Source organism: Osmerus eperlanus, chromosome 1 (assembly GCF_963692335.1).
Source record: "Osmerus eperlanus chromosome 1, fOsmEpe2.1, whole genome shotgun sequence".
NCBI lineage: Eukaryota > Metazoa > Chordata > Actinopteri > Osmeriformes > Osmeridae > Osmerus > Osmerus eperlanus.
In genome coordinates this window covers 8,368,010-8,383,605 of record NC_085018.1, presented here as the reverse complement: position 1 = coordinate 8,383,605, position 15,596 = coordinate 8,368,010, and the positions used below count along the sequence as shown (strand labels likewise).

At 39.8% G+C, this 15,596-nt stretch overlaps 2 protein-coding genes across 2 annotated transcripts; both read right to left on the bottom strand.

Annotated features, from left to right (window-relative positions):
• Positions 1-1,073: 1,073 nt before the first annotated feature.
• On the bottom strand, positions 1,074-9,127 carry otop1 (otopetrin 1). Its single transcript, XM_062456951.1, has 6 exons — positions 6,797-9,127; positions 6,493-6,629; positions 6,191-6,249; positions 5,973-6,103; positions 3,940-4,853; positions 1,074-3,154 (listed from the first exon to the last, which is right to left on the bottom strand). Exons 1-6 carry the CDS (start codon positions 7,167-7,169, stop codon positions 2,984-2,986), a joined length of 1,785 nt encoding a protein of 594 aa, XP_062312935.1. The 5' UTR covers positions 7,170-9,127; the 3' UTR covers positions 1,074-2,983.
• A 1,088-nt stretch (positions 9,128-10,215) lies between these two features.
• Positions 10,216-12,853, bottom strand: tmem128 (transmembrane protein 128). Its single transcript, XM_062456939.1, has 4 exons — positions 12,631-12,853; positions 11,072-11,204; positions 10,765-10,926; positions 10,216-10,486 (listed from the first exon to the last, which is right to left on the bottom strand). Exons 1-4 carry the CDS (start codon positions 12,728-12,730, stop codon positions 10,387-10,389), a joined length of 495 nt encoding a protein of 164 aa, XP_062312923.1. The 5' UTR covers positions 12,731-12,853; the 3' UTR covers positions 10,216-10,386.
• Positions 12,854-15,596: the final 2,743 nt, after the last annotated feature.

Sequence of the window (15,596 nt, the reverse complement as noted above, 5' to 3'; positions counted from 1 at the left end):
GGGATAATTACGGTGGCCCTGAAGTGCAAATCACACCCACTAACATGAGTGCATCCCCCAAATGAAAACACTCCCCCCAAATACGAGTCAACTCCCCCAAAATAGGATGACTTGCTCACCTCCCCCCAATACAAGGACACGCTCCCCCAAATGGGAAACAACATTACATTAACTCAAAAACACATTACATTAACTCAAAACAGAAAGGGTTGGTACTACACTTACACGCTGAATGGATGCAGTAACTAACAAGAAATTAGCATGTAGCAAGTAGTAGGCTACTTCACCTCGCTAGTCACGAAGGTGAGGTGAAGTAGCCTACTACTTGCTACTGTTCAAAGTGTCCTTTGAACAGTTTCTGCTGAGACAAATTTGTTACTTAAACTTGAAAACTTCTGAGGCTGGTAATCTGACCAAATAGGGCTCTGTATACTAACCCTGCCTGGTCACAACACAACTGGTTGTCTCAAACAGGAATGAAATTCAACAAAATAACTTTTTTAAAGGCACACCTGTTAACTGCATTGCAGGTGACTATACCTCATGAAAAAGGCAGACAGAATGCCAAGAGTGTGCAAAACTGTCATCCAGGTAAAGGGTGGCTACTTTGAAGAATCTCTATTTTTTTATTAGTTTGACACTTTCTCTCATACTACATGATTCCATGTGCTATAGTTATAGAAAAAATAACTATTCCCTTTTTAAACTGCATATTTAACATGATGTATATACTGTACATATCTATAGCAATACATTCACAAAGCTCATCTCAGTCCATGTGCCTGGACAAAACAAACTACATTTCCGCTATAGAGCAGACAAACACAAGTGCAGCAACCCACCTCAGATTTTGTATTGAAGTAAATGTATATACATAGGCTAACTAAGTAGTACGTCATACCTACATAGCCTTTATCTTTAACTAAAAGATGCATTCAGATAGAAAAAGTAAGATTCAATGCCATATTAAAAAGGGTGTGTAGTCTTTACAATTCCCAAGGACATATTGTATTCAGTTCAAAAGTATGCCATCCCATCATTGAAAAGGGACAAAATGCAGATTTACTTTAATCTTAATACAATGCTGGGGAAATGACCTCACTGCAGTCTCACAGTTCTCACATCACGCCATGACTCGGCATTACTTAATTTGTAATCTTCCATAGGAAAGCTATGTTTCAATTTTCTGCGTTTCTGTATACAGAAAGGCTATTGATATTGTAATTCAAATAGCACAAGCTTTATAGGTTTCCAAAGTTTGATGTATTTATGCATGAAATAGAGAATAGGATGTCCATAGCCTTACTTAACTTTTCCCTTTGTAATCAGTGTTCATATTAGCAGTCATTTTGAAGATATGCGTTTTAGATAACTAACTTTAAAATGAGTTGCTACAGAGCACAAGCTGGTACATACTACCGCAAAACACAGTCAATAAACACAACATTTGTTACTATTAACTTTTAAATCAAATGCTAACCAATTTCTTTCAGCCATGTAATTGCAGTTATTTAACAGTAGTTCCATTGCAGGACACGCTACAAATCTAGGGGAAGAAAACATAACGTGTATTTTGTAAAATGTTCTCATTTATTTGTCAACAAAATATACATTTGAGCCGAAAAAATCCTGTCCCTGTGTGCTCGACTGAAGAGTCCCTTCACCAGCGTTGAGTATTAAACATTCATATAAACTGAGGGAGGTTGAGTCTGCAAGCACATCGTACACCAGATTACGAAAAAGGTAGACAATGCTTTTTGGGTAAATGTAGTTTAAATGCACTATGGCAAAATATATTTAGGAAAAAATAACATAGGATTATAACCATTACATTAAACATATCGAAGAGAAAGTGCCAAAAATAGTGTCAGTTTGTTTGCTCATTACAACTCATTATTTGATTGAATATTTATGAAATACGTGTAGGACCATTTCCAATATTTTTGTCAAGTTAAGCCTCTCAACACAATGGTGTTGAGTAAACGTTATATTCTTATCTGGTAACTGTAAAGGACATAGGAAAGATTGGCCATTGGAATGATTATAAACCAGTATAGAGAGATGAAGCCAAAATAATGAGTATAAGGCCTACACAAATTAAATATTGAACATAAATGCCAATGTTCCATTAGGTTTAATGGTACCTTTCTCAACTGAATGTTGGGCAATCAGCAACCCATAGAATGAAATCCTATGATTGATCAAGTCAGCTAATACACGCTATACTGAAAGATTCTGAGAACTATAGTACAAATATAGTGTTGTCCTAAGACTCGTACCAGCCTTGTAGTTCAAGTGTTCCATACCACAGTGTGTTGTGTATCCTGTGCATAATCATTATGAGAACATTATCCATGTACATTTCATACAAACAAACACAAAAGGGAAACTAAAAAGGCTTTTGCAGTGACATGCCATCTTCACAGTACAATTGTTAGAACATAAAATAATCAAAGTGAGAGATGTTTGGCAACTTGATCATGATGTTTGGTTTGTAACTCAATTCCAAGATGTTAGAATCTTGTTTACTGAGATGGAATTCAAGTTTGGTGGATTCACCACACTATTTCCTGGAAGGCACAATCTTACAGAGGGCGTAATATACTTTAAGTATTTGTAAAATGTCATAACATGTAGTATAAAGTAGTAAACCGTCACTAAATACAAAAGGAAAAACCCTAACATTTAGATAAACTCACATTTAAAGACACTTTCCAATGGAGGGTATCTCACTGTAAAAGTCATTTGTTGCTTTACTATAGGTTGCATACAGTACAGTTATAATGATGCAATATTAGTGTGAATATCTCCTTTTAAACAGTAGAGATCTGATTTGGTCTCCCCGACTTAAGAGTGTTAGTGTGACCACAACATCTCCTGAACGAGTGACCTGTGTTTGCAAAAGGCCTTCTTTGCAGCCTAAGGTGACAAGTGTTTTTGTGCTTGTTGTCTCGTGTGTGAGGCTTAGCTGGCTCTACCCTGGTCACACTCTCCGGAACACTTCGAAGAGGGAGGCCACGGAGTGCATGCGGTAGAAGAGGTTCATGGGTATGGCAAAATTGAGAACTGTGATCCATATGGTGAAGCCATATATCTCCTGCTCCAGTCCGTTATCATATTGGGGTCGGCAGCCAAAGGCAGGGAGGATCCATAGCTTGATGAGGGACAAAGGAAAGTTAGAATGGGCAATACATTTGAAAAGGACTACAAAGCCTATAAGAAAAACAGTTATCTTTTAATTCAAATGGATGTGTTCTAACTTTAAAGTAGGTTGACAGGAGTCATGATAAGTCATGATTTTTGAATGACAAATCTAATCTAATGTATCCGAGTGTAGAACGACTGTATATAAGGTAGCCATCTCAATGTTGTGAACAACATTGCTAAACCATGTTTGACAACCAGAGCTGTGTGGTGGCATTTTCTTCTGCCCCCTTGAACACTGGTTCCCCTATATGCATTAGATTGCTCTAATGTCCAAAAAAACACCAGCAAGGAAAAGGGAGTGGGGGAGGGGTGGAGACAAATTAACTCTTCTGCAGTTGGAGCTGAACTGGAGCCTTAGGACACTTTGCAAACTTGGCATGCACAATGGCTGTCAAATATCAGTCAAGTTTCAAAACTTCCGAACATTGCTTTCAACTTGTTATAAGCTAATCATTGAACTGATTTACTAAGATAATAATCCAAACACAACTCTGAACATATGATCTTTTGTATGTGTATTTTATAAATGAAATATACCTCTGGTGCAGTGTAAACTTTGTGTCTTTATGGTCTTGTTAGCTATAGGTGGAGAAGTGTATTTACCTGAACAAACGTCTATCAGAATAGAGCAGGAAGTAGTATTTAACTATTTATGGTAAAGTATGGTATGTAGTAATCCAATACCAGTAGATAAAAGCTAAATATCAGAACATTCTATGTGAGTGAACTTACTGAGACGTTGCACATGAGGAGGAAGACTGAAATGTTTTTTAGAATCTGCCTCTTCCTGTTTGGGGTCTCCACAACTTCGGTAACTACGGGAAGGGTCACTTCCGATTGTTTCCGCGGGCACCCGTATACCTGTCCATTCTCCTCCTGCTCGTTCTCCAAGGTCACACAACTCTTGTCTGGAGTTTCGTATGCCTGGTTGATGATACCATTGTAGGACGGCGTCAGAGAGGAGGTGACCGAGAAGATCTCTGGAGCAGTTGGCAGTTCGGGATCTTCCCTCTCGAAATCCTCCCTCTGGCGGTACAGGGACTCGATGATGAAGAGGTTTTGTATGTACTTCTCCAGGATTATCAGGAGAGAGTACATCAGGTTGGTCCAGCGGTAAGGGAGACTGCTGCTGGAGGCCGACACGGCCACCACGCTGCACCACGACATGAGCCAGGAGCCCACGGAGGAACTGAAGAGGAGCTCCATGTCCAGCTGCCTCGATGGGTTCTTGGACGTGTCCATGGGGGTTTGATCGTCTCTGTAGATGACCAGACCCACTACCCCGGCTGAGCACATGAACACCAGAATAACTATGCCGTAACAGTAGAACATGGACACAGCTGACTCCCGGGTATAAATTGATTCCTCTATGTGGATGATGTACATCACCAGCACCACAATGGTGCTGGCCAGCGCGAGCAGGCCTAGAAGGGGGCCTATCACCAGGCCTTGGGTCTTCGTCGCTGGCCTCTTCCGATTGTACATGAGGTCGATATTGCGTCCTATGTTCTTCCACATGACAAAGAGCATGGCGGAGACAAATATGTGATACTCGATATTAAATGGGTACAGATAGTACAGGCTGTTGGAAAATATGCCGCAGGAGCTGGTGGTGCAGTTGCAATTAGGTTCGGAATGCACTGAAACTAAAAAAAAAAAAAACACAACAACCCAACATTTAGAATCCAATACTGTATCCATCAGAATTTTTTAAATGAGCAGTCATATAAGTTATTACAGTCTGCAAACAGACTTTGACCATGAATGTCTTCCCAACAAAATTGTAGTCCTGAAGTAATGCAGTAATGCGGTACTAAATCAGTATTGCTGATTTATTAGACACTCAACCAGTCTGTATACGATGCATAAAAATGATCAGTCACAGAAGTAAAAATGAATAAACAGTAATTTTATCAAATCTTCGAACTGAAGAAGTTCTTTTCTGCTTCATGTCCTAGCTATTTTAGAAGTTTTATATGTTTTCCCTCTTTCTCAATAGTCTCATTGTTCATAAACAGGCAGTGTTCACAACGCCTGTAAGTAAAGTAAACATACACAGTCAAATATCCTTTTGGACAATGACACATACTTTCTTCAGCTATTCCCCAAAATACTGATGTGCTTGCTTCTTTCAAGTGCACTGTATTCAAATAGTTTTAACTGGTGAGGCACTCCTGAAAAACACTTTGAATCAACTAAGGCCTCAACCATCTACTTTGCCATATCTTCCACACCCAACACCACAACCAGCAACCCCCTCCAAAGGGCACCACCACGGTCCTGCTCCCTTTAATTAAAAAGGGAACAACAGCCGGGGTGCAGCCAGCCTCACAGTCGTCCGGATATGAGGGGGAACCAGTGAAGACGACCAACCCCCCTCCAGCCTCCCCCTGGCTTAAGATGTCCCCCCTTCTCAAGCCCCTCCACCCCTGGCTTAAGATGTATCAGTTACTGTAATTGCAGTGCCCTTGGGAGCACCAGGGCGGAGACAAAGCCGTCTGAGGTTGAGCTGGGGGTGCCAAGAGGGGGAGTGGGTGGAGAAGGGGAGTGGGTAGGGGCTAGCGGTCGAGTGCATCATGTGAAACCTAAGAGAGAGGCGTTCGACACAAACAAGACCTGCCGGACTGCCTACCTAACCCCCACTGCCCCCCCTCCCCATCCCCCCAGCTCCAAAACCTTTCTTTACTCGATTGAAGTGAGCTCTCAAGTGGACTATTGTACTTTTCTTCTAGATACAAGCCAGCAATCGACCCCATGGCCCTTACCTATGGTAAGGTTTAGAGGGTCCATGGCTGAGACTCTTCTAATGTGGTCGCTCAGGAAGTGCTCTGACTCTGACATCACACCGTTGCACCAGAGGAGGAGGTTGGTAAAGACTGCATGGATGACACCAAACCTAGGCAGGAAATATACATATTTTGTGTCATTGGAAATGTATTGTGTATTTTATTTTTTATGTGAAAGGTTATCATATTCCGCATACCTTTCAAAGGTCTCAAAAGTTTTGATGACGTCTTTGATGTGAAACCAAAGGAAATGCACCTAAAAGATAACACCAGAGAACTGAACAAATCAGCCAACATGGTTTAAAAACTTTAAATCCCAACAACTCTTCAGCTGAAAGTAAAAGTATAAAAGTAACCTGTGTTAAACAATACACCAACATGGACATTGACAGGATTATGGCGTTCATGAAACTTTAAAGCCTGAGAAACAAATACCACACTATTCTGAACAACAATACAGACACAATTCTTTCTAATTAAATGGGGAATATGGTCTTACTTGTGCTATGGTGTGAGTTGCGTGAATGACGGGGTATACTCCATGCACCTCCGATATGCACGTGTGGTAGCCCACATAATAGCCAATACGGAAGGCATCCATTATCAAAGCCAGGAGAGCCAGAACAGTTAATCCACCTACCAATTAATAATGATTGGTTATTATAGAAACACGCAAAAACTTTGAAGAATTGATTGATTTTTTTTTGATAGATTTAGATTACTCCAAATATTCAGTATCCTATTACAGTGACGACTAAATATTGACAGCATAATTGTATATAGCCTACTGTAGGCCTACTTACCTCTTACCCAACAGGTAGTCGCGTGTACATCTTTGTCCACCGGTACATTATTTCGTCTGTCTCGCACTACGACGTACCACATCATCCATACCAGTTGCAGGATCATGAGGGTCGTAATAAACGACAGCAGGTGCTCTTCCTTCACTGATGCTCCTTCGTATGCTATCGCCAGCATCAACGATAAGCCGACTAAAAACAAGTTAGTCCCGTACTGACCGCTGAGGATCTCCGCGTTCTTTCTTGGGTAGTCCTCTGTCAAGCTAACTTTTAACTTGGTAAAAAATTTATTTTCTCGCCCCGAACTGGAAGATGACGAGGAACTGTTACAATATTTATTCAAACACATAATATCCAGACCACCGTCCTCCTCCATGGTTCCTTAACCTTCCAACGTACGAAAAGAGTAGCGTAATTGTTAGCACTGTGCGCTATAAGTGCATTTAGGAAAGGCAAAGTGCGTTAGGCTACCTGTTGCAACAAGCCGGTGGATAGGATGCAAATTAGGTGGATAGGTAAACTCCTCTAACTACATGCCAATTAAATGCTTACAGAGTCGGTTATTAAATATATTTTTCTTTAGAGCGTCACAGTGTTTAATATCGTTTTGGTATCTTGTTGGCCATTTAGCTGAAATTACTTTCTCGCGTCCTAGGTCTATATACCGCTTGTTATGTCACTGAAAATTTACATATTGAGTTTCAGACATGGAGACCCCAAACCGTTGTCCTCCTTGACTTGCCATGGTTCTAGTAAATTTTGTTGACTGGGTCCAAACATGAATTCAATCTAGCCTACACAATAAAAAAAAACGTCACTGCTAAATATCCAATATCTTATCCAATATCTTACAGACCAGTTAGAGACCATCATTCTTTTCAAAGCAGTAGCCAACTAAGAATATCTGTCCCCATCAGGGTGGAATCCGTTTTACCCAGTAGCCTATATAATTAAAATAAAATAAATTATTTAATTAAATAGACGATGATATAGGCTACATGTGGAGTTGAAGTTAAGTGCACTGTCCTCCAATGCTTAGAAGCTCTATGTCCAACAGTCAGCAGATATTTTAATCCATGTGCTTTATCATGGTAAGAGCTATTTTTTCAAGAGTGAAAAAAACCCGAATCAAATTTCAATGGTTCAATCCACAATGGCTCTTTTAGTACACCGCCTTGCTGAGGACTGGGTAGAATCGGTCTCTCTGCGTCGACAGCTTCATTGAAATGTTTGTCTATGGCAACATCTGGCCCTCTTTATATGACTTGGCTAAGAGTGAAATTAGCATAGTCTCGTGGTGCATTTTTAGTTCTTTTGTATAAGTGACATTTACATTTCTATTCATCGATTTTATGGTGGTATCCTATCAGTTACCGTAGAAGATATACCTGACCTGAAAATTATACAATAAGTTCAAAAGCACCATTCTTATTTTTTGGGGAACAAAGGCCAGGATTTGGAAGCATGGCGATGTACTTTCCTTCAGTTACCTATTCAGAGTTTGAGAGTATATGGACACACAATTCCGACGTCTCTAAAAGGTGACGATCTGCTCAAATCCATGAGGGAATGACCTATCCCAGTGTAACGATACGCTATTGTTAAATTCAAATTCCATTGCTGTCTAATACAATACAATTTCTGAATAATAGCCTCAAGTTACACTGTCAAACTCGCTATTTTTAAACACTATAATATCGCATCTGCATGCCTCACAATTTGTTCATCAAAACATCCTATACTATTGATGGAAATGACCAAATGCAATATAGATGTGTGTTGAATTAGAGTGCAATACAATTAGTGAAATTGATAGGCTTAAGGCCTTACAATGGGTTCCATTATATTTCAATACCCTCTTCCAGGGAAAACCTGACCGGATACCCCATGACCAAGATCTGTTCTCAAGTGTATCCCAACTTTCACGCATTTAGGCCAACTCAACATGCCAAATCCTTTTATTTTAAAGAGCCACCTCTGATATTGCTAAGCAAAGTAGGCTAGCCTATAATTAATAAAGGCATGTTTAATTGTCTCAGATATTGCCACCGGAAACCTTTTATACGCCATTACATGGTCTTGAAAGAATGATCCATGAGTAGGCCTACCCTCGGATAGAGATCGAGCAAAAACAGAACAATGATAGGCTACACAATACCATTCATACATACGCCCAATCTTGGTCACAGAGGCCTACAGTACACTTATTGTCCACAGACAATGACTGGTTTGAACCAGAGGCAAGAGCCATCAAAGCGCATCATGCGTGTCGATTGGTTATCGGTTGTTTATCACTTGTTTTAAATAGGCTAGTGCTTCAGCGAGACATTATAGGCAAAATCATTGCGTCGCAGTTTGTTAATTCCAACTGCCTGACTAATGCCTCTGAACGATTCGATTGATGTGTCTTTTGTTCGCGTCTGTTTCATATAAACTAGCACCATTGTAAACATGTTTTGAGAGACTTTCTTCTTGTACAAGGCACGATCGGATCTCGATGACAACTTTATTAACGTGTTTGTTCCATATTCGTTTATGCTGCCAATGTAGTTGTAAATGCCTACATTCAAACACTAAATATAAAATGCGTATGAGAGTAGGCTAATACTTAAGAGTAGTCATTAGCTAACAGCCAAAACATTACAAATAGGAGGTTGCCTTATATAAGCCTACTAGCAAGACTGAAACCAACAAGGCCGCCTGGAGATACTGTATTCCCTTATAAAAAAAACCAATTTAATTAACTTCCATGAGAAATTCTGTAAACTTTTAGACACATTCAAATGATGATAAAAGCCCTGACGTAAAAGGTCAGCAAGTTTTAGCATGAGGTGTTGTAAAAATGATTTGTTGATACTAGGCCTTCTCACAAATACAGTAGATAAATACAGGCCTTGGTACACTAGTCAAGCATTTGCTCTGCAGTTTGGGTTTCAAGAAAAAAAAAAACAATTCTTCAAAATGCCTTCTTTGCAAGTGTAGCCGGTGTGTATTGGTGAAACTCACTCCTCAGGTATGTAACAGGCCACCCGCGTCAATGAATTGCTAGCTTTTTGTTGGCGTAGTTGGTAGTGGTGGTGCTTGGAATGTCAGAGGTGGCAGGTTCGAACCCAGTGCGGGATGAACATAGGCCCGATACCTCTGACGTAGCTTGCAAGACCACGTCTGTTACACAAGTAAGTTTTACAAACATCAGTCAAAAGTGATTTGACAGAATTTGAGATAATGGAATAACACAACAGCTGAAATATGTATTTCCCAAAAAATCCATATTTAATAATAGGTTGAGACAGTTAGAAACATATGAAGTTTGAATGGTAGCTCAGGTTGTATCCCGTTTCAGTACAAAAACAATCCTCAATACTTAAGAGCAAAACGTGGTTACTGACAATAGTGTTGTAGATTGGTGCTGAATTTAAAAAAATAAAACAAATAGACATATAAATACTTCATGTGTTTTCTATTTTAGACTGTTTGATTAAATGAAGTTAGCTTTGTCTTTACTGTATTTAAACATCTGAAATACATGTGCTGCATGAAAGTTTCAATAAATATTATAAATTGCATTACAAACGTGTTTTACATCTTACTTTTCAACCAAGCATGGATATCAGCATCACCACTCCCATGAATTGGGTGAACAGGATTATGGGAGTGAGGAATGACCACACAGGCCAGAGTGCAATATTAAAACTGTGGGGAGCAAAATAAGAATGAGTGAGTGAGGGCAATCAATCATTACTACCTGTAATTCCAGTATGGAGTGGCAATTCTGATTCTGCCAATCATCTAATAGTGCTCGGTCAAGCAGTCTTAATTGAAGTTTAGTTTTTGTCTTGGTTAGCTTTCAGATAAAAACTACAGATATGCATGGTGGCTAGTGGTGGAATTATTGAGGTGATCCTATGTCAAACAATGCAGAGGTTTAACTTGCTCCAACAGTATTATATGGTAAGTCTGGAGTCTCTTGCCTGCATGATGCTGCAATGAAGGATGCGGTTGTTGTTGGGGCAATGGCAGGGTACACCTGGTCATAGTGCTGTATCCCCTTGTACCACTCGAGATACACGATGGAGAAAGTAGCCAAGGACAGACATACTCCAAACAGAACCAGGCCAACATTGAACCACCAGCTGAAAACAAACAGAAATATGTTCCTTGAATGAAGAACTGAGTTAATATCCCACAATACCTTTGAAGCTGTCAAATGGAATTCAGTGGAAAAAAAAGATATGGAAGACATTAACAGAGGCCAACAATAGCTGGACAAATGATCACCTTTTAATGTCCTTGTTCTCCACAATGACTCTGAGGAAGTCCACATAATAAGTCAGGCAAACAGACGCCACTATCCAGAAGACAGAGTGGCGGTTGATACGAGGTAAGGGTTTTACATCATTTTCTTCTTGACCTACAGAAATGTGTAGAATAATACTAAGTTTCTTTTTTTTTTCATGCAGTAATAACAATTGCATCGTTGCCAGGTGAGGTCTCATACTGTGCAATGATCATAGTCAAACTTTTTTTACTGATATTTTTGTCACTTTGAAGTAACACTTCATCTACAATAGTCTAGGTGAAATCCATTATATTGGATAAGGCTAGTTGAGGTCATGGCATATCAGATAGACTCTCGTTTTTCTGATTTGCTGAATGGCTCCTCAGTTCACAGAAGGAAAGAGCTGCCACTAATTCCAAGTAAGATGACATTAAAGGGTTACAATTACAACAAAAAAGTATTGAACTTAAAACATATTATAATAATTTTCAGTCGTAATATGTTTAATCGTCACTTTTCAGGTTTAAAGAGCTTTCAAGATGAAACTAATAGGGTTCTTGTGGCTATAAGATTACTTCTTAGAGAGGTTTTAATCTCTATAATTAAGACTAGTAGTTGAGCAGTTGATTAAATGTATCATAGACAGCAGTTGGCTGGTGAAGTGGTTGAGGTACAAGGTCTGTCCAGGTGGGAATTCAGGTTCAGGATGAACTTGATGCCCTTAAGCATGGACAAAATCTTAATTTTAATGCAACTGGTATCTGCAACTGCAAGTTTCTAATCTGGAATTTATCTTATGACAACTTGTTGGCAGCTACTGTTGCAGGCTGCTCTGAGATGGTGTTCAATAAGACAATTAATACCTTAAAATTAAAAAGTATAAATACAAGGATATCAGCTTGGGGGGGGGGGAGGGGAGAGAATCATAGCCCAAATATCCGGCCAATGTTCAGTCTGCGGTCTTGTGTGCAATATCAGTTTACACTGGCAACTGGCAACTGACTGAATCATGGTTACAGTGCAAAAGGCTTGAGTTTGCAACCAGACTAGATATCATGTTGCCTGCAGTGCTGACACAGCGTTTGCACACAGTCAAAACAATCAAGAATCAGCGGCAGGAAGCCCAGTTAGAGCTTTCAGACAAGACAATTGTCCACTGTCAAATCCGTCTACTAAACCTCTTTGCTCACTGCATAATTGTCAGCCAAATGTTGCACACTGTGCAAGTGCAACACCAAGCCATATTTTTTTTGTTTCGACACGAATACTTAATTACTGACTTCATCTTGGGGCTAGTTTACGTTAGCTATCAGCTAATGGCATAATACAATACCTAGACACGCTGTAGCCTTGCTATATACGTGGGAAAGGTACAGTATATTGCTACTAGCGACTAGTCAGCTAGTAGCCTAACTATATACGTAGTATGAGTCCTACGGTGTATACCAATACCCATACTAGGACTATTTAGATTATGTTTATGGTACTAAATAGTATGGTAGCTGTACTGTAGTACTGTAGTTGGGACGCACCGCGCTAGTCTTGACTGAGAACTTACTCTTTTCATTGTTGTCAACCGCCGAAACTCCTTGCATTAGAACTTCAGCATTGCTCTTAAATCTATTTCGCAGAGTAACAAGCTCACTGTCGTCAAGCATATTGGATAAAAGGCTGATTTGTTTTATAGTCAACTTATGATCTAATAAGCTGGATACGTTTTCTGTTAGCTGATGGTAGAGAGCTAGCCTACTGTGCCCTTCCTGCTTTTTGTCCCTGACGAATTACGCACATTTCAAGGGACAGTTTTTACAGCTGCACCCATAGACATAATAAAGAATAGACGCCGCATCGAACGCTACTGCCTACTGGCGCTGACGAGCCGTGGGGCCGCCATCTTGGAAAGGGCACTCGCTCCACTCAGTGTAATCAGTTTGGTTGGGGCAATGAACTGTTAGCGCATTTAATTAATCATACCGCACTGAATACCGAACTGATTTTCACACGTTTTTTTGTTGTTGCTGCAAAGGTCATACATGTAGCTATGATATATATATATACCTGTTTAGGCGTATTTTAATATTCATAGTGGGTTTGTCGTAGCCCTGCCCTTTTCCAACTAAAATGAAGAAGCGAATAATGAAGAATGAATACAATATAAAGGGATACGTATCTTACCCTGCCCTGTGATTGATAATAGAATATTAACATGTATGAATGCTAATAGCATTATGATGATACACCTACTCTTTGGAGGTGAACCGGGAAGCTGAATACTGATGGAATAACGCCATCTCGGAGTCTGACAATCTGCCCGGTCCTATCTAAATCGCCCTGTTGAAAATGCTGACTGCATAGCACTGAAGAACCACTTGCAGTGAATCCTTGTCTCCGCAAAGCTACTTCCCACTTCCTCAAATCTGTGTCCTTGGGAAACCTTCAAAATGAAAACGGAAGATTTTGGAGTGTACAAGTAGCGACTGCCCTGATACCTACAGTACAGTCGGTGCCACTTGTGTAAAATTCGCTGGCCAATGTTATACCAGTAATATTTGTTTTATTTCTACAATAGCATTCTTGTGTCAGTTGTGTCATCTAAGTCAGTGTTATGGAATATGACTTATCAAGTCTCAGTTCATAGCCCGGTGTACACCGGCCGGTGCAGTAAACATAGGGCTAGGCTAGCTTGCTAGCTACAATTTCAGTACAGTAATATCAAAGATTCTTGCTCCTAATTTCTCAACTCTGGTAAGATTCTATTCACAAAATGCAACAAATAGTACTGTAATGTTAAGTATTACTTGTGAAAAGTAATCTCCTGAGCCCTATTTAATATAATTCGCCGATTAGAGCATGAATATGCTGCACAGTGGTGTGGAATCTTGTTTATTCTGCTGCTAAGCAACTACGAATTTGCCCTTTCCAAGATGGCGGCCGCATTTCTCGCGCCCAGCAGCCAATGGGGCGTCTATTCTTTATTATGTCTATGGCTGCACCAACAGCTTTAAAACTAAACAAACTGCCAAATTATTCTACTTTAATTCAAAACAAACAAGTTATTTGGGACACATCATGCGTACAGCATACATAACATCGTATATATTATGTAGGGTTATGGTTAGGGTTTAAAAGACTAACATCTGTAGGATACTTTTCATATTCATTGATAGCAAGACCATATACATTTCCTGACTTTAATTACTCAACATCAAATAAGGACAGAGAGCAAACAATAATAATAATAACCTCACTCAAATGTAGCCTAACTGAACCATGGATGTATTATTCAGCAGTCCAATCATGCACTGTCTCCAACTCAAGACCCCACCCCTCGCTCCTCGGCTTGAAGCAAAGGCCCTCGTGGATAATTGTGGTATTGCATTTCCGTTTTGGCACTCCGGTGAGTTTATGAACTCAAGTCAAAATAGCCTATGCAGAACGATGTTCCTCAGTATTTTTTCTGTTCTTGAACCTGGCTCAAAATACTCGCTTTTCGTAGAAAATAAAAAATTTCTTCAAATTCAGAATTATTTTGCTGAATTTTGAAACCAATTCGAATTTTTGCTTACGTCAAAGACATAATTTAGATAACCTGTAAGCAGACGAGGTGGTCCGCTTTTCGCCATAATTGGAAGGTAGGCCTACAATTGGTCCAAAGTTTGGACAAAGTTTTGTCCTTTATAAACATTTACATTACATTTAGTCATTTAGCAGACGCTCTTATCCAGAGCGACTTACAGTAAGTACAGGGACATTCCCCCCGAAGCAAGTAGGGTGAAGTGCCTTGCCCAAGGACACAACGTCATTTTGCACGGCCGGGGAATCAAACCGGCAACCTTCAGATTACTAGCCCGACTCCCTCACCGCTCAGCCACCTGACTCCCCATAAACGTGCTTTTCGCTGGTGTAGCTGGTAGTGGTCGCGCTTGAGATGTCAAATTGCATATTTTTTCTTTTTTAATTAATACATGCTTTGCTTCCCTTACAAAGTATGTAGGCCTACTGTTGCATGCAGTTGGCCTACCTATGCATACAATTCAGACATTCTATTTTGCCATAACATTGCACCGTGAACTTTGACCCGCCAGCTCAGATGACCGTCTGTTTGTAGCGCAAAATGTCCATATTGTTGAAGAAAAAAATTGTGCTTCATTTTACCTTAAAAATTCAAATATAGGCCTACTATATATATTAGCAAAGGCTGACCTGATCAGAGACATACTGTCGGACATACTGGATACAATAGGACATCCTGGTATATTTGGCATAGGCTACTGTATTTGATATACTATGTTGGGACATAATAATATTTTTCTGGCATACGAAATAGTTTAGTAGTATGGGTATTGATACACAGGGAGAGTCTAGTATCTCACAGAGACACTAAACACAGTGATGCTGTCAGACTTCCAGTTCAGCTAGTACCAAATATGACTACATCATTAATACGGCAAAAATGTTACACCTGAATATTGGATGTTTGTTTGTACACCAAGCCAGCCAAATTAATAGTAAAATATGCTAAAT

What these genes read in the sequence shown, in the direction of transcription:
- otop1 (XM_062456951.1), bottom strand. Translation starts at nt 7,169, where the DNA reads ATGGAGGAGGACGGTGGTCTGGATATTATGTGTTTGAATAAATATTGT. An exon ending in GACTACCTGTTGGGTAAGAG is followed by an intron (nt 6,630 to 6,796) that starts GTAAGTAGGCCT and finishes ATTAATTGGTAG; the next exon opens with GTGGATTAACTGTTCTGGCT. An exon ending in TCCTCATGTGCAACGTCTCA is followed by an intron (nt 3,155 to 3,939) that starts GTAAGTTCACTC and finishes TCCCTCATCAAG; the next exon opens with CTATGGATCCTCCCTGCCTT.
- tmem128 (XM_062456939.1), bottom strand. Translation starts at nt 12,730, where the DNA reads ATGCTTGACGACAGTGAGCTTGTTACTCTGCGAAATAGATTTAAGAGC. An exon ending in GAGAACAAGGACATTAAAAG is followed by an intron (nt 10,927 to 11,071) that starts GTGATCATTTGT and finishes GTTTGTTTTCAG; the next exon opens with CTGGTGGTTCAATGTTGGCC. An exon ending in TTCATTGCAGCATCATGCAG is followed by an intron (nt 10,487 to 10,764) that starts GCAAGAGACTCC and finishes TGCTCCCCACAG; the next exon opens with TTTTAATATTGCACTCTGGC.